Below are 27,797 nucleotides of genomic sequence, written 5' to 3'. Positions count from 1 at the left end.
AGTTAAGATTAATGAGTTAAACTTAATTTTTTTGAGTCTATAACACATGATGTTTTCTTTCATTGAAGGTTCTCAGAGCACACATACTGCCATTGACTAATGTTGCACTTAATAAATCGGGCTCTTGGTAAGGTTCTCTTAAATTTATTTATTCTAAATTTTAAATTTTTTAAAATTTATTCATTTCTTTGAGAGAGTTAGAGAGAGTGTGCATGTAAGTAGAGGTGGGAGAGGAAGGGCAGAAGGAGAGGGAAAAGCTGAGGGATAAACAGACTTCCTTCAGTGCAGGGAGCTGGATGCAGAGATCAATCTCAGGACCCTGAGATCATAAGCTGAGAAGGCAGACTCTTTTTTTTTTTTTTTAAGATTTTATTTATTTATTCATGAAAGACACAGAGAGAGAGGCAGAGACACAGACAGAGGGAGAAGCAGGCTCCAGGCAGGGAGCCTGATGTGGGATTCTATACTGAGACCACGGATCACGCCCTGAACCAGGGGCAGGTGCTCAACCGCTGAGCCACCCAGGGGTCCCAGAAGGCAGACTCTTAACTGGGTCATCCAGACGCCCTTAAAATTTTAAGATTTTAAAATGAAAAAAAAATTAAAAATGTATTAGAATTTTAAAGCAGTTTTAGGTTTATAGCAAAATGGGGTGGAAGGTACAGATACCTACACACCCTCAGATTTCCTCCTTGTCATCTTCCCCCAATGACTTGTGCATTTCTTACAGTTGATAGACCTACATTGACAAACACATCATTATCATTCAAAGTTCATAGTTTACATTAGGGCTTGCTTTTGCTTTTGTACATTCGATGGGTTGACAAACATGTAATGACAGTTATCCACCATTAAGGCATCACACAGAGCAGTTTCTCTGCCCTGAGAATCCCCTATGTTCCACCTATGTATTTCTGTATTTCCATTTCTATTCCTTATGTCTAATTTTTAACAACTAAGGAATAAAAATGTCCTTTTTTAAAAAAATAAACTTTATATATTTAAGGTGCATAACATGATTTGACATACATATACATAATAAAGTAATTGTTATAGTCAAGTTATTTAACATATTAACTCTTCACAGTTACCACTATTTTGTGTAAAGAAAGCACTTGAAATGTATTCTTTCAGCATATTTCCAGTATTCAATGTTATTAACTATAGTCATCATACCTGTGTATAACATCTCTAGACTTACTCATCCCACATATCTGCAATGTTACACCCTTTGACCAGCATCTCTCCATTTCTCCCACTCCCCAGCCCCTGGTGACTACTGTTCTATTCTCTGCTCCTATGAATTTGACTTTTTTTTTAAGGTTCTACATATAAGTGAGATCAGACATATTTGTCTTTCCATGTCTGGCTTATTTCACTTAGAATAATGTCCTCCAAGTTCATCCATGTTGTTGCAAATGGCAAAATTTCCTTCCTTCTTATGGAATAATATTCCATTCATTCCTTGATGGACATTTATGTTGTTTCTGTATCTTGGCTACTGTGAACAATGCTGCAAAGAACATGAGAGTGCAAATATATCTATGAGGTTCCGATTTCATTTTTTTTTGGATACGTACCCAGAAGTAAGGTTGCTGGATCATATGGTAGTTCTATTTTTAATTTTTTTGGAACAACTATCCTGTCTTCCATCATGACTGTACCAGTTTACATCCACAAAGAAGCTAGAAGGAAATGCCTAGAGAAGAATCAAAGATACACTGCCTTGTCAACCCTTTCACTTACTTGAGTTTCGATATCAGGATTTGTGTTCAACTTTTATCATTACCACTTGACATAGAGACTGGCTTTCTAATTTCATGCATTTTTTTTTCTGTGTTGGAGAAGTATCTTTCCTAATGGAATATTTAGGGAATAACTAAGATACTGTTATTTTACTTTAAAATATGAGAGGCCAACATACTAATTATTCCTGTAGTCAAATATTCATGTAAGAGGATTGCAAATCTTAGGTAAATACTCATTGAACTTTTACTAATTTGCTAGTCACGTTCCAGGTCCTGGGGATGATGGCAGTAAACCAGATGGATGGAAGAATTAGCATGTATAGAAAAGAAAAAAATGAATTCTTTAGAAACTCTCAAAGAGGTGAATGTGGCTGTTCAGGGTGTGCTTTTGGGCAAAATTGAGGTCCCAGAGACAGCCAATGCTGCTGGCCTTGTGGGCCATAAGCAGAAGTTTGGATTTTCCTCTAGATTGCTGGGAAGCCAGCTAGGAAAGGTTAAAAAAAATAACTCCAGTTTCAGTGTGGAAAATAGACTTAGAAAGATCATGTGTGAGCTAGCACCCATTAGAAGATGGTTTCATTTGTTGAGGCAAGAGATAGAGGCAATGAAGCCTGGTGGGAAGTGGCCACATTAGAAGTGTATTTTGAGATTGGGCTAACAGAATTTACCAATAGATTGTGTGTGGGATGTGAGGGAAAGTGAAGAATCAAAGATGGTGCTAAGATTTTATGGTCTGACCAATGGGAAGAATGATGCTGTCTATTGAGATACGTCAGAGTTTGAGAAAATGTTATTGATGACCACTATTTAATTATTAATTATTTATATTATTAGAAAGATTATTGGATATTCTTTATTTTATTTAGTGACTCCTTTTTGAGTTAGGGATAAATTGGAAAGTTTCTAATCAAAACATTTAGATACTGTTCCTAATTTAACTGTCCTACATACACAAGTTCCATTATAAAAAGCAACAAAAATGGGCTTACAATCTTGCAGGTTAAAACAAAGGAGGTCTTTATTAACACACTGCTATTGTCACTTTATGATTGATTTATATTCCTTGTGTTAGCTTTATCACAGGAAGCTATGATCGGACGTGTAAACTCTGGGACACTGCATCTGGAGAGGAGCTTCACACCCTGGAGGGCCACAGGAATGTAGTCTATGCCATAGCATTCAACAATCCTTATGGGTAAAGAGACTCTCACTCATTCACTTATTCCTTATAAATCCATTAATTTGTTTATTCTTCTCTCCCTCCATTTATTGGAGGAGGAAAGGAAGAGAGAACTAAAATTTGTCAAGTGCCCGATGTGTGCTCTGAAAGCCTTTTAATTATCTTCTTCATGCTTACAGGAGTTTGGGGATAGGTATTACTGTTCTCATATAAAGTATATAAAGTTCAAGTACCCTTCCTGGGATCACCTGGTAATAAAGAGGAGAGCAAGAGTCCAAGTTCAGGCAGAATTGAGTCCCTTCTCTTGGGAATTCTCTGACAGGCAGGTCCTACTGATATTTACAGCACTGGCTTCTGGAGAATGTGACACACCCACATAACATGGTTTGCCTTGTTTAGAAGTTAATTTACAGTCTTTAGCAGAAAACAAATGTGTACAGTAACACAACAGTACAAAATATAATGGCCTTTTAAACCAATGTCTAGTTAACTGATTCAGCAGATTGAGTTAGTCCTCTAGCTATCCTTCTGCTCCCTGAATGCTTGTAGCAACTGGGCCACCCACTGGGCCACCCACTCACCGATATGCTCAGCTTCTCTTGCCACAGGTTAGGTGGTAGGCCCACCAAGATTTAATTGTGTTTTTACATAAAACTGCTTATGTTGGCTGTGCTTTCAATTGTAATTATGGAATTTAATTAAGTATTGCTTAAACTAATGAAATAATGAATGTGAAAATAAAGCTGTTGAGGTTTCTTTGTGTGTGAATGCATAGATAAGGTAAATCTTTGAAAAAAATTGCTACTAAATGAAGTTGTAGATGAGAGCAATGTAAAAATTAGAAAACACACTGAAACATTTAGAAAAATTTTGTGCTCAGATTCTGCAAGCATGTTTAAGTTCTCATGGCATTTTTAATAAAAAAAATTGGGTGGTTGTAGATGTTGGATATAATTTCTGTAAGACAGATAATGAGCTCTGGCTGGCCAAAGAAAAGGCCATGGCCTTGCATATTTGCGTAAAAAAATCTGAACGTTGCGTCTTTTCTCGTGGTGGCTCACTTTGACTTTTTTCCATTCACCAAGCTGTTTCTATAAATACATGTCTTTTACCATAGTATTATGATGACTAGAACACAACAGTAAATGGTTTAAAAGTTAAGAGGAGAAAGATTTGTGTGATTTCTCCTGATAGAGGCTTTGTGGAAGATATGGGGCTCAAGCAGAAGCTTGGAAGGTGAAAGATGGAGGGAAGTGGGGAGGGCATCGTGGGTGAGGGCACCCTGCAGCTCCAGAGGTTAGGTGGGACTTTGTCTGGCACCCCTGGCTCTCTAGTGCACATTTTCTGGTGAGAAACAAATGTGGGCAAGATCAGAGCTTTCTGTGTAGTTTGCACTCTGTTCTGGAAGACCGAGTTCTGATGAAAGCTTTGTGAATGAAGGAGGGACTCAATGAAAGTGCTATTTTGGGAGAGCTGTTCTGGCAGAGACAGGGGGCCGGAGGGTGTGAGAAGGGATGAAACAGGAGGCAAGGAGATTAGTTTGGAGACAGATAAAGTGATAAATTCAGGAGATGATGAAAGCAGTGTAGGATAGTGGCAGGGGCAATAAAGGGAGTTTTATAAAAATCTGATGCACTTAGAGTCGAAATTTTATCCCATGAATATTAAAAACTTGGTATGTAGGTTGCTAATGTCATTACATCTCTTTAAAGTGTTACACACTTTTAAAACACATCAATTGTGATGGCACAAAGTTAATTGGTACGTTTAAAATGATTAAATATTCCAATTACATTACCGAAAACTTAACTGCGATGTATGCGGTTATACACTGTAGAGAATGTGATTTTTATAATACCTTATTGCACCAACCTGTGGGAGAGGAAGATTTTATTGAAATTATATATGATAGAATGTTTTACTTCTGGTATAATTCCTACTCTAATTGCAATGTTATTTAAAGGACTTTAAAAGTATATTCTCTATGATATAATACCATGTCCTATAATAGGCTACTTAAAAGATATGATATTTCTGCATGTCTGAGAACAAAGTTTTTCGGGGATAGGGAGGTAAAGAACGCTTCCTCTTTTGGTTCTGCTGTTGGACTCTACCAAGACCCCCTAATGAAAAACTCACTTGTCCAATTACAGTCTGCTGATTTATGTACGGTTTAAAGCAGCATTTTCCATGGCATTTGGGGGCATTGGGGTTTCAGTAGAGTGAGTTCAAGATAGCCACCAAAGAATGAGAGGGAACATGTGCGTGTGTGTGTGTGTGTGTGTGTGTGTGTGTGTGTGTGTGAGGGAGGGGGGGAGGAGAAGGGAGAGAGAGAGAGAGGAGAGGGGAAGAAAGAGAACAAAAGAGAGGAGAAGGGAAGGGGGTGGGGAGAGAGATGAATTTCAACCAGTTTAGTGTTTATATGTTTTATACATTAGGTTGGGAGTAAGCTTTGATTCAACAAAGTAATTCTAAAAAATATGTCATTGGTATTATCTTTTATCATGTAATGGCATATGGAACTAGAGAGCAGTGTGTGATCAAACAGGAATCGATTGAGAAACAACAGCAACCTGAGATGATATGTCTGAGGAGCAGGAGGGATGGAAAGTGGAGGGAAAGAGTTGATAAAGGGCACACGGGGCTCTCAGCACATCCGAGCAGAAGTTTAGTGTTCTAAACTAACCACATCCCAGCGGACGTCAACAGCTGATGAGGAATGCCCAGACTGGATGGAGGAGAGCCAGTGCAGACCTTGGGTTGATAAGCAGCTTTGAGTGTTAGGAAGCTCTAGGTGGGTGGGTATTCTCCAGAACAAACTGTCCCTGGAGCATGACAGAAAGGACCTCACTCCCATTAGCTCAAAGACCACAGAAACACTACGTGGTTGGCCTGAGAACAAAGGAGAGATACAGGGCATCAGTGTTAGTTTGGACAAAATATAAATTTTGCAACTGTGCCAAGCGCATATAAATTGCCTTAGGATATGCATTTTGGGTCATAAATCCCTTCACGGTTTTGAACAATGAGCTCTAACTGTAATTGATGACCCAGTTGGGTGAACATTTTGATGACTTGGTGTAAGAGACAGGGGTCAACGGTAAAGGAAAAGATTTAGTTCTACGATCACAGGTTAAGCAGGTCAACCCGCTCTTAGCTGTTGGGTGTTGACAGTCACCCTGCCCCACAGTATACCCGGGAAACCTCTTGTTTGAAAGGGACAGGTCTTTACCCTACTTCCTCTCTAAATCCTCCTTCTTGTTCAAAGACCTTACAATCAGAGTAATATTGGCATTATTTTCCCAAGGAGACACTAAGTTCTCAAAACCTTATCTAGCCATATGGTTAATTGGATTTATATCTTTTCATTCTTCTTCTTTTAAATTCAAAATTAACCTTGTCAGTAGACCTACTAATAGAATTTTTCTATGTCCCTGCAACTCATACATTATTTGTTTCCATTTGGTAATAATTTTCTAAACTAAATTTTGTGCCATATTCATTGTGGCAATTTAAAAACTTACTGTAATCCCAAACATAAATTTATGCCTTCAGTGTAAAATATTTAAAATTAAACATGCAAACTGATACTATTGAAAAATTAGACCTTAATTTTGTTGTCCACTGAAACAAATGTAAAGTTATGTATTGTTTTACAAAGTAAATTTCTGAGTAGACAGACCCATGTATTAATATCTCGTCTTAATTCAGTGTATCATATCCTGTGCTTGAATTTGTCTTCAAAACCCATTTTTTTTTTTTAAATCTTAGTGACAAAATTGCCACTGGATCCTTCGATAAGACTTGTAAGCTGTGGAGTGTAGAAACGGGAAAGTGTTACCATACCTTTAGGGGTCACACAGCAGAAATAGTGAGTATATTTTATTTTATTACACTTTTATGTTTTTCTTTCTTTCTTTCTTTCTTTCTTTCTTTCTTTCTTTCTTTCTTTCTTTCTTTCTTTCCTTTCTTTCTTTCTTTCTTCTTTCTTTCTTTCTTTCTTTCATAGACTTTATTTTTTAGAGTAGTTTTAGATTCACAGCAAAACTGAGTGGAAGCTATAGTGATTTCCCATATGCTCCCGCAGTCCTGCACCCCCACCCTAAGCATGTCCCATTATCAACAACTCCCATCAAAACTGTACATTTGTTACTATTGATGGACCTACATCAATACATCACTGCTATTTCTTTTTATCAGTCCATTATACAAATAGTGGTTCTACCTTTATGATTAATTTTACAATTATATCCAGTATTTTTAGTTTATGTATATTTTATATGGTGGCATTACTGTAATTTACAAACTATTTGAGTTTTTATATCTTGCAGTTGTCGTCAAAGACCTATATCCTGCATTGACTAAGTGGACGTGCAATATGATAAACATTTGAGTACAATGGCTAACCTGACCTTTTCTTTTTCAATGACTTGCTTTTAAAGGACTGAGTTGATGAGGGTTGGTAAAATTCTTAAAATAGCTTTTAAAGTAATTTTTTTTAAATAACATGTGACATATGTAGGCTTTTAAAGTAACTTTTTTTTAATTACATGTGACGTATGTAGGCTGATTGTTTTCTGGATATCATTAGAACCCGAATTTGCATAAATAGTTTGATAGTCTAAGTGTCTTTCGCTGTTGGGAAGACCTTGCCCTTGGCCAATTCTGTGTTACATCTTATAACAATTAGTGAGATAATTGGCACCCTATGGGACAAATGATAGCTTTTAAAAATAAACAAGCTGCTTATTTTAGGAATAAGATTTATTTATATTTATCCTTCGGATTCTTGGTATAGGCATACAATAAGGGCTCATGCTATGTTTAATATTTTTGCTAAACACTGGGGGAAAATGCAATACAAAATTATAACTGACCATTAAGGTACTCAGTGTGCACAAAGGATAACTTTGTGCTAATATGTAAGCCCTTCACATATATTAGCTTCATTGCACCTCATAGCAACCTTAAGAGCTAGATATTTCCCCATTTTACAGTTGAAGGTGCCAAGACATAGAGTAAGCAAATTGGCAAATTCATAAGAAAGACATAATCCTCATTCTCTCACTCCCTTGGAATTTTGAAAAAGTTCTCTTTATATATAGTTCCTAGGAAGATTGATAATTTTCATAGTCAACAACATCAACCCAATAAATATTTACTAAATATTAACCATGCATTGAGTCCTGGCCTGTGTGCTTGGCCTACCAAATAGAATCACACATAGTTCTTACCTGCAGGGATTTTATAGATCAGTAGAGGGGGGAGAGTCATCAATAAATAAATTCAGAGATTTATTGAAGGTGTGCTAGAAGTGGGTGGGAAGTTCAGTGTGGTCAGAGAGGGAAGCACCTGGTCGAAGGGTGTTAAGGAAAGTCTGTGCAGATAGGTAGCACGTTCTCCAGGCAGCAGGAGTTTCACTGGCCAATACCCAGGGGAGGTGTGCAACAGTGGGGCATGCTTTTGAACTCAGATGACTCCATGTGGCCACAGAAATACTTCCCAAACTTCCCCTGTGATGACATGCACAGAATATGACAATATGGCTGTGCAACACACTGTGGGAGGGGGAGCTACCTGTGGCCCATGGTCAGAGGTGCTGGGCAAGGATCCTTGGTGCTACCCCCACTGCCTGGGGTAAAGGCATCATGTCTTGGTGCAACTGCAACCCATTCAAAGCCATAGCACATGGTAAGCGTGATCAAAGTGGAGGAGGCTGGCAAGGCCATAGTATTGATTCATATGCTATGCTAAAGAATTTGGACTTCATCCTGTGGCTAATGCTGCACTGTTGAAACTTTTTAGGTGGAAGATAGCATGGTCATGTTTACTCTTTAGGAAGATCATTCTTGTGGCGATGTGAAGTATGATTAGAAGTGGGGACCAGCTGGCTGTCTTGTTGCATTTCCAACAAAGATGACAGGGGCCTGTCATGAGGCAAGTGAAGAGAATATGAGAGAGATTGGAGTGGAAGGGTAGGACTGGATTGCCAAGAAGATTTTTTAAATATTTTATTTATTTATTTATTTATTTATTTATTTATTTATTTATTTATTTATTTATTTATTTATTTATTTATGAGAGACACAAAGAGAGAGGCAGAAACATAGGCAGAGGGAGAAGCAGGCTTCATGCAGGAGTCTGACGTGGGACTCGATCCTGGGTCTCCAGGATCAGGCCGTGGGCTGAAGGCGGCGCTAAACTGCTGAGTCACCTGGGCTGCCCTACCAAGCAGATTTGAGGCTTGAAGGAGAAAAGGGGCTCTAGGGTGATTCCCTGGCTTTGGAATGGCAGTAGCATTCACCAGTTCTATATAAAAGGAAAGGCAGGCTCATGGTCATATGACTTGCGTGTCTTAAATTGATCAAAGCTGCCTGGGTGATGTCCAAGCAGAGGCCCTTTGGGGCTGAACTGAGTGCAGGGTCATGGAACAAAACATGGATGTGTGAGTCACTGGCATCGGGGTGGCAATGGAAACCACTGGGGAATTGCAATTTCTGAAAGGAAAATGACCAGTATGGGGAAAAGTGTGATGGCGTCTTGAGCAGATGGAGAAGAGAAGAATCTTCTAAAAGATACAAAAAAGACATAGGAAGTAAAAGAAGAAAAGCAGAACACTGTTAAAGTTTTGTCTGGAAGTAAGAAAATACAGGGAACAAAGGAGTCAACACTGCAGGCGTCAGAGAGGTTAAGTGAGGTGACTGACAGAGCCATTGGATCATTTAACTAGAGTGGTTCCAAAGAGTTGACGTAGTGGGAAATGGGCAAGCAGTGATGATGGTGCAGTATTTTCCCAAGGAATTTGGCTGTGAAAAGGAAAAAAAGGTAGTTGAAAAAGGGGTACAGGGAGGCAAGTGAGGTTTTTGTTTTTGTTTTGTTTTGTTTTTTTTATGTGGGAAAAGCTCAAGCATCTTTGGAGGCCACTAGGAGGCATCCAGTCCAGAAGGACAGAAAAATTAGTGGGCACATCTCCCCTAGGAGTGTGGGCAAGAGGGGGTCTCAGAAGGGCAAAGGGATCCCTCTGCACCTGACACTGAACGACAGCAAGTGAAGGCAGGGTGAGGAAGGTCCCCCATGATAGTTTTCTCAGGGAAGTAGTAGGAGGCCAGGGTATCTGTGGGGGAGGAATGAGGACAGACCTTGGACAAGAATAGGGAAAGGGAGAGTGTGCTGAGCCAGAGGCACTTTCAGGTAGGGAGGGGATGGTGCTAAGGACACAGCTGAGGATGGGAAGCTCCAAGGAGCAACACCTGTAATCTGCTATGCAGTTTCCTTCAGCTGAGTGATGAGGGAGGGCCAATGAGTGGGTGAAATGCCAGCTTGATACAGTTGTTAGGAGTCTTACAGACGGTGCCTGGGAAAGAGAGGGGAGCCCGGGAGTGAAGATACTAAGGATGCTGGCAGGACTGATGTTTCCAGGCTGTCAGTTGAATGGGGGATGGGGGGACAGGAAAAGGCAGGCATCTCCATGAGGTGGAGGATATCCTGGGGATGGCTTGGTAAGGAAGAAAGGGGATGCACTGAGTAATTGGATCTAGAGATTGTTGTATCAGTAGTGAATTTTCGAGAAAAAGTGATGTTAAAGTCCAAGATGTGGCCACAGGAGTGATTATGAAAGGGAGTCCGGGTTCATAAGTCTGGGCTACTGGAATGATGGCTCACATGGAGGCCACCTGGGACTTGGAATTGAGACCATGAGCCAATAGCCCAAGTCCTTGATGAGTGAAGGGGCAGGATGGAAAGAACTGTGAAGTTAACAACAAGGAAGATGGGAGCCAGAGAACATGAATCGCAAAGGAGATGAGTTTGCTTTTACTCTTGTTCTTCTGTGGTCTGGAAGTGGCAAGGTATGCCGGTGCCCCTGCCAGCCTGAGCTGGGTGACATGGGAGAGCACATCTTCTCAAGAGGAGAGTGCTTCAGGATTCAACCTGCGGGAAGCCGGCCACCCATATAGCCCCTTGGTATCTCACCGCGGATTTTAAAGAGACTTAGGCTCAACCTAAGGTGATGGCATCTTTTCTATACAAAATCAACAATTAATTTTGTATAGAAATTAATTAAAAAGCTTTTCTATACAAAATTGACAATTTAAAACCCTATCTTTCTAAAATCTCTTCCATTTCCCGTAATTCAGGTGTGTTTGTCATTCAATCCTCAAAGCACACTGGTGGCTACTGGAAGCATGGACACAACAGCCAAACTGTGGGACATTCAGAGTGGAGAGGAAGTGTTCACTTTAAGAGTACGTACTGTTCATAATGTCACCAGCTTCAAGAGTTTGGCATTTTCCCTAGCCATTGCTTAGCGTAAGCCTATCCTTTCAGTTTGTCTCTATACATCTTCTTATTACAAAATGAGCTCTAAGTGAGAAGATATTTATGAGCTATTGGTTTTCCAGACTGTAGTGAAAAGAGTTCACTCTTCAAACCAGTTGGTTTGCTGGTTACTCCAAAAGACTTTGATGGGGCAGCTGGGGAGGCCACATGGGCTTTTTATTTTGACTAGCTTCAGTCTGTAAGTTATACCAGCTATATAGCTTAATACCTAGCACCATCTATGTGGCTTAAAGGCAAGTAGGAAGAAGGAGAACTGGGGAAACTTGCTAGAAGATTCCATAAAAGGACGACTGTTCACACTGTCCTCCGTTACCACCCCCCATCTTAGAAGCTTCCCGTATTGCAAAGTCCGAAATGACAAGGGGTAAGTAAGTGGCAGGAGAAGAAAGGCCAAAGGGCACTGCCCAAGAGAGCAAGAGCTGGTGGTGTATCTCCACAGGGACCCCTGTCTGTCACCATCACCACACGCCCAGCACCTTCCTCCCACCTGCTCCCTCTGCTTCTCCCCACCCCAGCCCAAACAGTCCTACGGAAGGTGATTCTCTGAGCCAGTCGGTGGGAACAGCTGGATAGGAAATCCAATTCTTATCCTTTCAAATTATAAATGGATTTAAAATTAGGACCCCTTTCCTGGGAGAGCTTTTTCCAAGAAAGATAAAAAGTGCACTCGAAAAAGAGAGGAAACAGCACTCTTTTTTTTTTAAACTAACACCACGGGGTCTTCTTAATTCAGAGTGCCAACCTTAATTAATGTAAGTAGACTCTTTCGATCTTCGTTCTCATCAGTTCTGTGGGTCACGGTGGGTCACTGCCTCTTCACTACCTCCTCTTCCAGACCGACACCTAACAGTCTCCAAAAGATGCATCTACCTCTGCACACCTACATCTGCCACCGGACAAGCACATTCATTTTGTGTGTTCGGAATTTTAATGTTCAGCTGCATTTAATTTTTGCTGTTTGAAATCAACCAGAAATTTGTGTTGTGAATTAACTTTTTCACTCTTGAAAAAAAAGTAATCATGTTAATTCACTAAAATAATTAGGGAAACAGAGCAGAGTCTCCTGCAGAGAGGGGCTTCTTCCCATTGTCTCAGAATGTTTGATACATTGGCCCTAGACTGTGACCAGCTGAAAGCCAGGCCAAAGATCAGATATTTATTAGCCTATTTTATGTTAAATAATCATAAAAGGGGCTCCTGGGTGGCTCAGTCGGTAAGTGTCTGCCTTCAACTCAGGTCATGAACCCAGGGTCCTGGGATTGAGCCCAGCATCCAGGGTCCCTGCTCAGCTGGGGAGAACAAGGTGGGAGAACACCTTGTTCTCTCTCTTAAATAAATAAATAAAATCTTTAAAAAATGAATAGGGGGATCCCTGGGTGGCTCAGCGGTTTAGCACCTGCCTTTGGCCCAGGACGCTATCCTGGAGTCCTGGGATCGAGTCTTGCATCGGGCTCCCGGCATGGAGCCTGCTTCTCCCTCCTCCTGTGTCTCTGTCTCTGTCTCTGTCTCTGTCTCTCTCTATGTCTATCATAAATAAATAAATACATCTTTAAAAAAATATCCGTTTTTAAAGTTTTGAACTTTATTTTACAAACCTGCCTATCACTTATGTTTTTTCACTTATTGTTAAGCCAAAATGTATACAGCCTTTTGTATGTATGTATGTATGTATGTATGTATGTATATATTTATTTATTTATTTATTTTAGAAAGAGAGAGAGAGAGAGATCAAGTCAAGGGAAGGGCAGAGAGAGAGGGAGACAAGCAGACTCCTGGCTTAGTGGGGAGCCCTACATGGGGCTAGATCTTAGGACCCTGAAATCATGACCTGAGCCCAAACCAAAAGTCAGACACTTAGCCTTAATGCACTGAACCACCCAGGTGCTCCAGCTTTTTTTTTTTTTTTTTTTTGGATACAGCCTTTTAAAAAGTGTTTCCAAGACAATGTAGAAAAAAGTTCTCTGATTTCACAAATCATGCCCTCATCCTGCTCATTAAAACAAACAAACAAAATCCAGTTTTACTTAATTTTACTAAGTTAAATGGGCTTGATTTATGTGTATAAGTCAACTTTTAGTAAATTTACAGAACTATGCAACCTTCACCAAACTCTAGTTTTCAATATTTCCCCAAAAAGGTACCTGTGCCCATTTGTAGTCTCTCCTATTCCCACCCCCAGCCAACTGCTAATCTCTTTCCTCTCTATAGTCTTGCCTTTTCTAGCATTTTCTTTTAAACTGTGACATTGTGCATTTGTAGGGATTGCTTTTCTGCAGGTGACGCATGGCGATATCTGCTCTCTTTCTAGGGACATTCAGCTGAAATCATCGCTTTGTCCTTTAACACCTCAGGAGACAGAATCGTCACAGGATCTTTTGATCATACAGTTGCAGTGTGGGAAGCTGATACTGGAAGGTATTTTCTGTCTTTAAGAATTTGTTAGTCTGGATCGAGGGTTAAGAAGACAGTTTTTGCTGTTCATTAGTTAGTTTAATCTCCTTTCTATTAACTGTGCTTTGGAGTCTATGGGAATAGGACATACTGAAAATAAGTTAATTCATTATTTAATGATATTTCTGATCCACAAAAAAAATGTGAGCTTTCTTGGAATTCTGAACAAATAATACAACACAGCAACATAAAAGGAGAATGTTAACAATAGCCTGGGTGTATGGCTATTATTTGTTCCATGTACTGTGTAATTAAATTTCAATGGCTTGTCATTATGGTAGGCATGGATATCATGAGTAAATAAAATCATGGCTAATTTTCCAAATTTAATTTAGTCCAACAACTTCAATTTCCTTCCTAATTATTTTGTGTTCTAGTTGCTAAGAAGTTAACTAAGTTAAGCTATTTGTGTTGTAAAGCTCCACCTTGGGCTTGCCTGTATCTTGTTGGGAGGGTTGATTACCAGGCGTAGCAGTCAAGTTGGATACCATAAAAAATGTGGGAGAAGAGGGGCCCTTTGGACATTTGGTGGATAGTTTCCAAACTACCAAGGGACTCACTGATCTGGTGTAAGAATACTTCCAGAATTTCAGACCGACTGTATTTAATTTTTTACCCATGGCTTTCTCAAGTCTTAAGTAATGTTATTTGTGAGTGCTTAAAATTTAAGTATATTTTTTTCTAAAATTCAATTTGTAGCCTAGTTGATTGTTTTTGAGCTATACTAGAGCCATCATTGTTTTGTCACCAAGGATATTATTTTGTATGAACCAAAATTTGGAATCTTATACCGATGGGCTTGACATCATTATTTGTGCACATATTCTGAAGTAAGGCTTCTTTCACCAGGGTAAATCCTTTCTATTTTGTAGGAAGGTGTATACCTTAATCGGGCATTGTGCTGAGATTAGCAGTGCTTTATTCAGTTGGGATTGCTCTCTGATATTAACTGGCTCTATGGACAAAACCTGCATGGTGAGCTCAAGAAATATCTTTGCTTTACAGTTCTCCTGTGTGCACTTTTTACTGTGTCAGGTATTCATTACAACATTAACGCATTTCAAAGGTGCTGCAAAATTAGGACATTAATTTATAAATAATAAATGGTATTTTTGAATGTTAAGTTTCTGATCTCCAAAGTTTAACGGAATTATGATATAGTAAAACAATGTTAATTGAACCAAATGTATTACAAGATCTTATTTTCAAAGGCATGTTATTTTTCTTTAATGTCTCACTGTTCATTTGTTAAACTTTGATTAGAATTAATGAATCTCAAGGAGGCTCAAAATGTCTGCCTGCCTTTAAGTTTCTGTTGCTAAGAGCTTATGCTCCGGAATTATTACTTGATTACATATCCAATGTATTATAATCTTAATATACTTTTCATTTTCTAGAATTATAGCTTTAGATCAAACTCCTTATCATTCGATGACCTGCTTATGAGAAGAGGACACTTCGACTCCAATCAGTGAAACATGCACTTTGAGTTTTTTCCCAATGTAGTGGCAGATTTGCACTACCCATTCTAAATGTCTATCTCTGGTCTTCTCTTTGTCCAAGGTGTGCCTTGTCATGAATCCAGGTAAAATGAACAGAACATGTGAAAATTATGCACACGGTCTTGGCACAGTTATTCAGCTAGCCATCAGCATGTCATAAAGACTACTCCTTTCAATTATTGCGCTCGAGATGGGAAGTCACAGTCACCCTCTTTTTTTGTATTGTAGCTGTGGGATGCCTCAAATGGAAAATGTGTGGCAACGCTAACAGGCCATGATGATGAAATACTAGACAGCTGTTTTGATTACACTGGAAAACTTATTGCAACTGCTTCAGCTGATGGTAGGTCATCTGCTCATACATTTAATTTCTTCTGGAGAGATTTAGGCTTTTCTGATAAACAAATATAATTCTACAGTATAGGCCATCTACCTGATGATTAGCTGTGAGAGCAACTATGTCTGCCTCATCTCTGTGATGTTGGTCAGTACACTATGTTGATATGGTATTCTTGGTAACCACAGGTTACAGTGTCTGCATCACCTTGACAACCACATCTGATGTTACACTGGGTCTTCACATCCCCTTGATACTGTATATAATATATTCTTGGTCATCTCACTAATCATGCATTATGTTACATTATGTCAGCCTCATCAACTTGACCACCATCCATGGAGCTATAATAAATCTTCATTATCTCTTTTATACTACATGTGCCGCTCCACTATGTGTAGCACATCTTCATGTGCTATACATCATCTTCTGGCTCACCACTTATGATTTTACACTGTGTCTGCACCATCTTATTGATAACCATGGGCTGGTGGTACACCACATGTGCCTCAATTCATTGAAGACCACAAATGATGCTATAATACATTTATGTCATTTCCTTGTTGACCATATATGCTACTATATTATGTCCATCTCATCCCTCTAGGACACATGTTACATGCTATATCGACTCCAAATCTGTGTCACCAAGCAAGATACTACATTATGTATCATTATCCTCCCGATGACCATGCATGATAATACAGCCATACTCAAATTTTCTTAAAAAAACATCTATGGTATTATACTCTATCTACATCCTTTCCTTGACTGCTCATATGATGTATACTATGTCAACATCATCTCCTTGATAACCTTGTGTGATGTGATACTAGAACTCATATTGATGACAAATATATGTGATGCCACAATGCATCTGTGACATTTCACTGAAAGCCCCATATAATGCTATGTGATGTCTGGATCACTCATTGATAACCTTCTGTATTGTTACACTACATAAACACCATGTCCGGATGATTTATGACGGTAAATAACAGGTCATCCTCATGATGACTATGTATTCCTGACAAGCATGTAAGATGCTACACAACTTCTGCATCATTCACTGGCAACCCTGTCATTATGTCTATACCATATCCCTGATAACTACATGTGATACAATGTCTGCATCATCTCCTTGACAACCAAATGTGAAGCTACATCTCCACCATCTCCTTGGCAAGCACAGGTAATGCTATAAGTCTATGTCATCTTATGACATCACACAACCATGTATGATGCTGTCCTATGAGCCATCACCTTGATAATAGTATGATGCTGGAGTATGTGTCATCTTCCTGAAGACTGCAGATAATGCTACACCACACCTGTGTCATCCAACTGATGACCAAGTATGGAGCTGAACTAAATCTACATCATCCCTCTAATAGCCACATATGATGCTTCGTTGTGTCTGTTCCATATAACTGATAATTATGTTTTAAGTTACACCATGACTTTGTTATTATTTAAAAAACACACTGCTGCACTCTATCTGCATCATCTAGTCAAGCTTGCATGGTGCTATACAAAGTCTACACAATCTCCTTGGTAACAATATGTGATGCTATTCTATGAGACGTCACCTTGGTAGCGATGTATAATGCTAAACTATCATCTCCCTGGAGATCAAATATGATGCTCTACTATGTCTATATTATCCACCTGATGACCATAAATGGAGCTACGCTAAGTCTACATTATCCCTCTAATGACCATATATGATACCATATTGTGTCTATATCATCTACTTGACTGCTATGTTTTAATTTACCTTGACAAATATGTCTTCAAGGTCTATTATGTTAGTATCCCTTTATTTGTTAAACTACATGACTCTATGTTTTATCTAGATCATGTCTTTGAAGTCCGTTTGTCACACTATCCTTTTTTTCTAGAGTGCTGTGTGTGTGATATTATAGTAGTGTTTATCATCTCCATGGTAGGCTCCTATGTTATGGTGTCTATGTCTATAATTAATGAATTTATGTGAGATTAAAGTGTGTCACTTCACTAACCTCCATTTATGATGCTACATTCTGCTTGCATAATCTTTCTGGTAACCGAACATGATGCTACACTGTGTATCATATCCTGATAACCACATCAGCTCCCTGACAATAAATTACAATGCTATGCTACTTCTGTGTTATCACCTTAAAACATGTATCATGTTATACTATGTCTGTATCATGTTTTTCACAACAACATATAGAGCTGTATTATATCTACATCTTCTTAAAAATCATGTATGATGCTATGCTATGAGAGTTTCCTCAATGGCCATGCATGATGCTACATAATACATGCATCATTATCCTAGAATACATGATATGTTATGTGAAATTTCCCAGACAAGCATATATGATGCTCTACTATTACTGTCTAATCCCTTTAACAACCTTGTCAGATACTATAGAGCATGACTAAAGTATTTCTGCATCATGCCCATTATAATCATGTATGACACTACACCATGTCTGTACCATTTGGAAAACAGTATAATGAATGACACATTATTTCTCTGTTATTTTCCTAACTATCTTTTCTGCTGGAATATATCTGTCTCATATTCCTGATAAGCACCAATGACATTACTATATGTCTGTGTCAAGAGTCCATCATATTCACATATGACACAAATTATGTCTATGTTATCACTCTGGTGACCACATGACACTACACTATATGTCATCTCCCTGATAATGAATGACACCATGCCATATTTGCATCATTTCCCTGACACCAAAGTGATGCTACACTATTTCTGGGTCATCTCCTTGATAACCATGTATGAAGCTATACTATGTCTCATCATGCCTCTGACAATGGATGAAGCTATATACTATGTTTGCATATTTTTCTTATATTCATGTATGATGCTGTGTTATGGGTAGTCTTCTGACAACCATTTATGATGCTGTGAATTATCCATGCCATCTCATCAACCATGTATGATGCTACACTCTGTCTGTGACAAGCACATGTGGTACTATACTGTGACTGCATTATCTCTTGGATAACTGTATTAGCTAGAACTATCATAACAGAGTGCAACAGACTAAGTGGCTTAAACTACAGAAATTTATTTTCTCATAATTTTGGAAGCTGCAAGTTCAAGATCAAGGTGTTGGCAGCATTAGTTTGTTCTGAGGCTTGCAAATGGCAGTTTTCTCCCCGTGTGTTCACATGGTCTTCCCTCTGCATATGTCTGTGTCCTCATCCATTTTTCTTGTAAGTGCACCAAATATATTGGGTGGGGGCCCACTCTAACGACCTCGTGTTAACCTCATTTCTTCTTTAAAGGCCCAATCTCTGAGTAAGTCAACTTCTAAGGTACTCACGGCTAGGAATTCAACACATGCATTTTGTGGGGGACACAGTTTGGTCCCTAGCACCATGTATGACTACAGCATGTTTGCTTCTTCTGTCTGAAGACTTCTCTCCTTGCAAATCCCATGATGTGACATGTGTGCACCGTGTCTTTGATAATCATATGTGATTCTATGCTATGGGTCATCTTTATGACAACCACATATCATGCTACACTATGTATCATCTCTTAACCTACTGTATATGATGCTACCTAGCAACTTCCCTATGTCCTGGTAGCCATGGATGATGCTATAGTATGGTAAACTTGATGAGAGTGAATGATGCTTCATGATGTCTGCACCATATCCTTGACAAAAACATGTCATGCTACACTCTGCATCATGCCTTAAGTATGTGTCATGGTATGCCATTACTACTGGATGTTGGAAAAAATACATAATGCTGTGCTATTATTCATGCCTTTGACAACCTCATAGGGATATATGCTGTATATGCTATACCCTGTTTATGTCATCTCCTTGATAACTATGTGGAATGCTACACTATTTTGCATCTATGTGTGATGATGCAGTGTGTTTCATATCCATGATGGGCATATGTGATGCTACAACACATCCATGCCATCTGTTGATGACCCCATCTGTTGCTACACTGTGTATGTGCCATCTTCCTGTAGTCTACAGATGACTACACAATGTCTCCATTCTCTTGTTTGATGGGATGAATAATGCTACATGATGTGTTTTCATCTTCTGGACAACCACGCATGATCTACTATGTCAGCATCATCTCCATGATGACCACCTATGACAATATATCTGTGTCACCTCTCCATGAATCATGCTATACTATGATTATGTCATCATCATGTCAACAGCATAAGCCTACACTGTGTTTGATTCATCTATTTGATAATCACAAATATTTCATTATACCTAATTCCCTTAATGACTGACCCTGTGTGACTCTACCTCATGTCCATCTAAACTTTTTAACAGCCACTTAAGAAATTCTAGCAAAAATGGAATGCTTTCTTCAAATATGACTTGTTCTTTGCCTGCATTTGCTCCGTGTGACTAACATACTGTTAAGTATTCACATATCCTTTGTGTTCTAATCAGTTATAGAATTTTGCCAGTGATTCATTTTAATTACACGGTCTTTACACCACCTTTGTCTCCCTCTTCAAAATTACATTTGCATGCTGTTCTTTTACTCACTAGGACTTTTCAAAGGTGATCCTTTGATCATACATGAAGTTCTTTCTGTATCCTGGGATACAGAAAGCCCTGAATTCGGGGAACTCTATTTTTGAGAGTAACTCCTTACTTTTTCATCTTCTCACAGAGCTCATCTTTTTAAAATCATCCCTCCTTTTTCATTTTAAATATCATTCTCACTGATACAGAAAAAAATCCAACAAGAAAGAAGAGAGAGCCTACTTTGTGACAGGAATTGTTTTTAGCAATATGGGATGCATCAATGAAGACAAGAGAGAGTACATCTTGTGGAGATGTACTGTGGAGAGGGAGAAAGTAAAGAATACCATATATGTGTTTTACATAGAGTCTCACCATGTAGAGAATTTTAGATTATAAATAATGCTAGGAGTTTGTCATCACCATGGGTTGGGGGGAGAAACCAGCAGGGACTGAGGTTCAGGATGCTGAGGAATGGATTAGAATTAACTGCAAGTTCAATAATTCTTTTATTTTCTCTATCATTGGTCATGTCCCCTAGCAGTATTCCATTCTTTCCTTGTCAATAAGACACTACTTCAAGAAAAAAAAAATCTTTTTTTTTTCTTTTGGTGTGTTTGGTAAGCCTCTTCTCATTCTGTGCCTTCTAAGAAGTCTCGAAGATTACAGAAATCTTGTTTACTGAACTCTGGTTCTTGCTTCTCATTCCCTTCTTAAAATTGGATCTATTCAGCAGGGTTAGCTGAAGCTGTGAAGCTACATCTGTTTCTTCACATTTATCACCTTTTTCTCCCTCCTTGGAATTACTCTCAAGGCTGAACTATTTTTTGGTGTCTTGTTCATATTTCTGTCTTAAAAATATAGTTTCAGGCAATATTATTTCTGTGTTTTTTGAAGTGTAAAAATGCTTTTGAGAAGTTTAGAGAACTACTCTATGAAAGATATTCACTTTTGTTATATTAACACACTTTAAAAAAAGATTTATTTGAGAGAGAGAGAGAGAGAGAGAGAGAGAGAGAGAGAAAGGGAATGAGTGAGTGGGAGGAGGGGCAGAGGGAGATAATCCCAAGCAGACTCTCTGCTGAGCATGGAGCCCAATATGAGGCTTGATTTCATGACCCTGAGATCACGACCTGAGCTGAAACTAAGGGTCAAGTGCTCAACCGACTGAGCCACTCAGGTGCCCCAATATTAATAGATTTAAAAAATTTTATTTATTTATTTGAGAGACAGAGAGCTAGGAATTTTATTTATTTATTTGAGAGACAGAAAGCATAAGCGGTGGAGGTGGGTGGTGGGGGATGAGAATCAGAGTCCTTGCTGAGCAGGAAGCCTGACTTGGGGCTTGATCCCAGGACCTCGGGATCATGACCTTAGCCTAAGGCAGATGCTTAACCCACTGAGCCACTCAGGGGCCCTATTAACATATTCTTAAAACACATTAGGCACTTTAAAGCTTTTGAAATGTCCAACTAGCAAGTTTTACATTTTTAGTCATATTAATTGTAAAATAGCAATTTTCATCTACTTCTTCCTGAAGTTGGCATTGTCAGAAGCCAAGTAAAAAAACTTACTATGATGCTTTGCTTTTCTATGAATGAAAATTAAGTACCCAAAATTCCTTATCGTTGCTAATTTTGCCTCTCTGTAATATTGTAATGGCAATAAGAGAGCAGCCTTCACTCAGCCAGAAAAAAATTTAACTTTTTTTTGACAACAATTTTACTACTGCTATTTTTCTCCTTCTACATTTCTTTAACTCCTCCATCCCTTAATTCTAAGAAAGTGTATATATCATCCATCCACCCATCCACCCATCCAGCCATGTCCGTCCATCCATCCATCCATCCATCCATCCATCCATCCATCCATATGTCCATTCATCCAGCCAGCCAACCAGCCAGTCAGCCAGCTATATGTCCATCCATATATCCATTGATCGATCCATCCATCCAACCACTCATCCATCCATATGTCCATCCATCCATCTACCCACCCACCCATCCATATGTCCATCTGTCCATCCATCCATCCATCCATCCATCCATCCATCCATCCATCCATCCATCCATATGTCTATTCAGCCAGCCAGCCAGCCAGCCAGCAAGCCAGCTATGTGTCCATCCATATGTCCATTGATCGATCCATCCATCCAACCACCCAACCATCCTTATGTCCATCCATCCATCTACCCACCCACCCGTCCATATGTCCATCTGTCCATCCATTCATCCATCCATATGTCCACTCATCCATATGTCCATCCATCTACCCATCCATCCATATGTCCACCCATCCATCCAGTCATCCAGCCAGCCAGCATCCATTTACTGAGTGTCTACTGAAAGTTTGATACTTCTGGGCCCCAGGGATACAAAAGGGAACAAACCATCCTACCAGGTCTCTCTGTAAGAAGGCTTCCCAGGTGCCTGTTCTTTGCCCAGTGAGAAGCAGCTGTTGCTTGTTTTCAGGAAGGCCTCCCGAATCTTCTGTAACCTTAGACTCCTATTTGGTGTGTGATGCTAGTCTGGCAGCTTATTTCATCACCAGCCTCTCGAGACTTGTTTTGATCCCCCCCCCCCCCCGCCACTTCCCCTTAAAATCTCCTTCTTTCTGGATTCCTCTCCACCGCCATCGCCTAACCTTTTCTATCTTGGAAGCCATCATTTCTTCTAATAAGCTCAGGGCTGGAGAAGCACACTGTTCCCCCACTTCCCCCACAGAGGTGCCCACTTACATTTATAGTTTTAGGTGGCAAGTCTCACCGTAGCACAGAGCCAGTATGTCAGAGGGATAGAGGTTACATGATTCAGGGCACACGACTCAAAGTTCAATATTTCAGATGAATTTATATGTATCTCCACTCTTTCAAAAAGGAACAGCAAGAGTTTTCAGTGCAGCCACAAGAAAGTGCCTTACGAAATTAGAAGGCCATGAAGGTGAAATTTCAAAGGTGAGTTGCTTTCTCATTGGGAGAAATTCATTTAATTTTAAAAACCTAGCATGCTTAGTGCAAATAGGTCTGTTGACACTAGGGCCTGTCCAATTATCTCAGCCTTTCTAGAAATCAGTTACCTAAGAACTATATTTTCAGGTGTGAGGTCAGACTTATTATAATAAATGATTCCTAAAACCTTTTAAAAAGTATAAAACAGCATTTTTCTCAGCCATCAGCAAAAGACTGAGTTAGCTGAAAATACCTATTAAAGCTATTTAAGAAACATATGAAGTGCTTTTCCTGGTCCTAGCAGACACACAAGTATACATTATGCAAAAAACATGCTGTGCAGCAAGTATCAAATGTTTTGTAAGTTAGATGCAATTTAGAAAGTATTTTTTTTGGAAATATTTAACACTTAACAGAGTTTAAAATGACCTACTTTGAAACTTCAAAGCTGTAACTTTTAGGATTTTGTATAAGCTCCTCCCACAAGCTGATTCACTGAGCAGAGCCTTCTCATCAGTGATCTGAAGTTTAGCTGTGTCCTCTGAAAACTGGAGAGGCCAAGACTTGGTGACTCTCAGCTCCTACCCAGCTAGCCCAGTCCCCTGGTCTCACATATGAGATCAGATTTGCTCCTTTATTTTAAAGTGTCAGTTTGATTCCTTCTGGTCTCAGAAGGCTGCCCCTGGACCCTGGAACTGCCCTGTGCTGTGCTCTGCTTCCGCCCTCCTTCCTTTGCACCTGCTAAAGGTCAGGAGCTCCTGCCCTTTAAGATTGGTCTCTGAGGCTGCACAGAGCACATCTTCCCCATAGGCTAGGAGGCCTTAGGGACCGGCATGAAGGGGGAAGACAGGGAAATGTGGATGTGGGAGACAGTCTGGGAAGAGAGCCCAGGCCATGCTTCTGAGTGACCGGTCTAGTAGCCATTGACATGCATGATGTGTCCCACTCAACAAATACACATACGTTTGTGTCTGTGTGAATATAAAGAGTTCCCAAACTATGTTATTGCATTTTAAGCTTCTGTGATATGTTACTTATTGAATACCATTCAGCAATGGCATTTCTATGGGATACAAAGTTAAAACATTCATTCATTCATTCATTCATTCACTCATTCAACAAATGCTTTTTGAGAGCTTTTACTGTGCTAGGCATTGTACTGGGGACACAGGGACAAAAAAAAGCCATACCCTTAAGTCTTGCCCTTATCAAACCTGCAGTCATAGAGGATGTAACCCAAATCATTGTCTAATGATGATTTAGAGAGGGTTATAAGCATGGCACCCAAAGGAATAGTGAACTAACCATTTCCTTTGACAGTCGCTCAGATACCATTTGACAACGCTTGGCACATAGGAAGCACTCAGAACATATTTATACAATGTGATTTGGAGTGGCAGTAGAATGAAAGTCCCCCCTGACTTGTTCACTCATTCTGTGGCACAGATTGACAGAGGATCCATATGCTTTTGATTACAGGAAGTTGGCTTATAGGGGGCGCTTGGGTTTGAAGGAGCCTAACTTGTGTTCCCACCCACACCAGGGCTCTGCCTCTCAGTTTGCAGGGAGAGACTCACATCCTGAGTCTTTGGAAAGAAGCTAGGTGGGGAGTACTCGAATTAGAAGGGAGCTGTGGTCTCTATCCTTAGAACTGTGGGGTGAGGGGGACAGTGGCCAATTAGACTCTTCTGGCTAGACTTTAATTTTCCTGTATTGGTTCCTGTACTTCTTTCCCCCCTCAGGGAGGAACTGTTCTATGTAAGAATAAATGCCAAGCTGGGAAGATGACAAGTGCTTAGTAATGTCCCCTTTTTGCAGATTAAAAATATATCAGGAATCAAATTACACAAACCTGTCATTTTTCCTTTCCCTCTTGTAGATTTCTTTCAACCCCCAAGGGAATCGTCTTCTGACTGGCAGCGCTGACGAAACAGCTAGAATCTGGGATGCTCAGACTGGTCAGTGCCTCCAGGTTCTTGAGGGGCACACGGATGAGATCTTTTCATGTGCTTTCAACTATAAAGGCGACATAATCATTACAGGTATGGGAGAGAGAAACACATAGACTTGGTTTTCTTTTTAAATGGGTTATTAGGGATCCCTGGGTGGCGCAGCAGTTTGGTGCCTGCCTTTGGCCCAGGGTGTGATCCTGGAGACCCGGGATCGAATCCCATGTCAGGCTCCTGGTGCATGGAGCCTGCTTCTCCCTCTGCCTGTGTCTCTGCCTCTCTATCTTTCTGTGTGACTATCATAAATAATAAATAAAAAAAATCAAAAAAATAAATAAATGGGTTATTAGACAAAAAAAAATTGGCTATTAGACCCCCCCAAAAAAATTGGCTCTTAGAGTTTCTAAGCTGAGTATCAGAAGGATTTTACTGCCCTCCCTTCCCTCTCTCCTGGGGTCCCTGGCTCATGCCCGTGCTTGTTACACCCACTGTTTAATTTTAGTTGCATGTGGAGCTGCACGTGTAAGCTTTGACTGTAAGGCCTGGTGAATTTTGAATTTTAGTTGCTCTTGACAAAGTAAGAATTCAGTAGCCTGCCTTACCGGTTTACCGCATTTCCCCAGGCATTGTCTGAGGAATGTTTAATATTCATTTGTTTTCAGTGTTAGTAACTCAAAGATGTTAGGCCCCAAGTTCTGTACGCTTGGACTTACAGCTCATGAGAGATTTATTCTTTGAGCTATGTTGTTTTCTCCTTGGATGCCCCTTGCTAACACATTAATATTTGGGGAGAAGAGAACATCTATTGAGCATTTTTCAACCATGAACAATCTACTGTGAATTAATTATATTAGAAATGTTTTGTAAGGACTGGAATGAGAAAAGGTTAACTCTGATTGTGGAAAGTGACGAGAATATGGTGTGATATTAGTACGGTGCCTCCAGAGGGGGACCTGGCAGGGAGTGGGTGTTATAGTGACGTGGGCTAGGGGCATCCTAAGGGGGCACACAGGACCAAATCTGCCTAACTCCCAGTGATTATTGTGGTGTTGAGCAATTTCCAAATTGCTTAACTGGTCTAATAAGTTAAATGTCACATGTGCCAGGTTGGCTTTCTATATTGGCCGATTGAGGAGCTTCCTAGTCATCTAAACTTCAGGGTGCTGAGAATAATCTCTTTTTGCCCTAAGAGCCTCATCTTTCTATTTAATTGTGGATAATTTCTCAAATTATGGATTATTTTCTGGAGTTTGTGATTTGGTAGTGTCTCTAAAATGTAAGTACTCTCAAGGCAATACCACAATGACCCATATATTTTATTGTGAGCACAATGTCAAATCCTTTCCCATGACGAGGAAAAAAAAGAGGTGAGAGGTGGTGATAGGAGCACAAGAAGCTCATGCAGGAGGCTATGGCCAAGTAAGGAAAAGGAAGCTAGGGTTGCTTTGTCAGAACACCAGCCTTTTCTGGTCTTCATGGCTCATATTAGACCAGTTGCATGGTACCTCTTCCCTGAGCCACAGGAGATCCTAGAGACTTTAGGGAAGGAACATTGTCTGTGCCTTGTTTTGGTGCTGGCTGAGCTCTTTATGACACTACTGATTTCGTGTCTCCCAAAGCCCCGAAGTGCTAAATACTGGCCACTGGATGGTGGAGCTTACTAGAAGGGGGTGACACTTCTTCTGTCTTGCCATCAGCAGAGCAATCATGTTGTCCAAACGGATCTACCCCCCTTTTCTTGATGGACCCAGGAGTGGTTAATTGCATGATTTTTAGTGGACTGCCTAAAGTTGGGGCTGGAATCACAAAATGGAAGGAACACGGCCAGCATGGTCATTACATTTTTTAGAAGATAGGGTAACTTTTGGTGGAATGGATAGTTTTCACAGGCTCTCCCTATCCATGTAATCAACATACTTATTATATTGATGTTATGTGTCTGACTCCTGAAGGTCAGAGAACCAGCAGTGCTCGGCACTGCTCCATACCCGAGTGGTCATTTCCAAAAGCAGAATGAATGTGAATGGCGCCCTTGGGCAACACTCTATCAGAGCTTCTTTGGAAGAGTATCTATCATAGCAGTGGGGGTGATGGGAGAATGCACATTTCACATTTTACCAACAATGAGAAAAATCTGTTGACATTTTGAAATGTTCTGAAGCAGAATATGCTGTCTCCTCAGAAGTTAATCACCCAGATCCGGAAATGTTCGAATTCACGGTCTTTCCACTTGACCGCGTTGTCTGAGGGGAGGACAGAGGGAATAGGCTGGAGCGGCTGCATTCTCAGGGCTCAAATTCTGAGATGCCATGAGTCTCACTCCTGTGAGTAAAACATTCACTTGCACAACTGATGACTCACAGGAATCAGTAAAAAAAAAAAAAAAATCTCACCCCCAAAATGCCAGAGTGGCTCAGTCTCCACAGCTGAGCACATTGAGTATATTGATCATCGATTGTCAATGGTCCAGAAAAAATGTCAACTTGTAAGTAAAAAGGGAGAGTTAGTGATTGAAATAAAGAAAAAATGACTTTGTGAAATTTGTTTTATTAGGTAGCAAGGATAATACATGTAGGATATGGCGCTGACCGAAGAAAAAGGCAGTTGATGAGCAGATTTGCCAGCAACGGAGGTCAAGACCTGGAGTTTTACAGAGAGCCAGAGAGCGAACCATTTTGATATTTCATGTTTTCTCTTTTTCCACAAATCAACTATTTCTACACTGTCCTTAGCTTCACAGATATGACCATTAAAACTGATAAAGTTATATCATTTCTTGAAATTATTTGTTGGAAATGACAGGAAAGA

General features: G+C 39.8%; 1 protein-coding gene and 1 long non-coding RNA gene across 3 annotated transcripts in view; one reads left to right on the top strand and one right to left on the bottom strand.

Moving 5' to 3' along the window:
- DAW1 (dynein assembly factor with WD repeats 1) overlaps positions 1-27,641 on the top strand; it is a 45,511-nt gene extending 17,870 nt beyond the window's left edge. Inside the window, exons 4-13 of the mRNA XM_055300064.1 lie at positions 69-127; positions 2,821-2,943; positions 6,700-6,799; positions 11,064-11,171; positions 13,574-13,680; positions 14,589-14,691; positions 15,447-15,561; positions 22,970-23,046; positions 24,920-25,082; positions 27,543-27,641. Coding sequence (XP_055156039.1) covers positions 69-127; positions 2,821-2,943; positions 6,700-6,799; positions 11,064-11,171; positions 13,574-13,680; positions 14,589-14,691; positions 15,447-15,561; positions 22,970-23,046; positions 24,920-25,082; positions 27,543-27,577 — 990 coding nt within the window. The 3' untranslated portion in view covers positions 27,578-27,641. The remainder of the gene's footprint in view (positions 1-68; positions 128-2,820; positions 2,944-6,699; positions 6,800-11,063; positions 11,172-13,573; positions 13,681-14,588; positions 14,692-15,446; positions 15,562-22,969; positions 23,047-24,919; positions 25,083-27,542) is intronic.
- Positions 1-27,797, bottom strand: part of LOC129493674 (uncharacterized) — a 73,811-nt gene that overhangs the window by 10,132 nt on the left and 35,882 nt on the right. The window contains exons 3-4 of one of the 2 annotated variants that reach the window (XR_008661187.1): positions 24,893-25,056; positions 516-1,699 (exon numbers count right to left, since the gene is read on the bottom strand). The exons of the other annotated variant lie outside the window; for it this stretch is intronic. This is a non-coding gene — a long non-coding RNA (uncharacterized LOC129493674). Of the gene's footprint in view, positions 1-515; positions 1,700-24,892; positions 25,057-27,797 lie in introns of those variants that run through there. 2 annotated transcript variants of the gene reach the window in all.

The sequence above is a fragment of the Nyctereutes procyonoides genome, unplaced genomic scaffold (assembly GCF_905146905.1).
Source record: "Nyctereutes procyonoides isolate TBG_1078 unplaced genomic scaffold, NYPRO_anot_genome, whole genome shotgun sequence".
Taxonomy (NCBI): domain Eukaryota; kingdom Metazoa; phylum Chordata; class Mammalia; order Carnivora; family Canidae; genus Nyctereutes; species Nyctereutes procyonoides.
The sequence above is the reverse complement of the archived record's forward strand: the minus strand, read 5'-3'. Positions and strand labels throughout refer to the sequence as shown.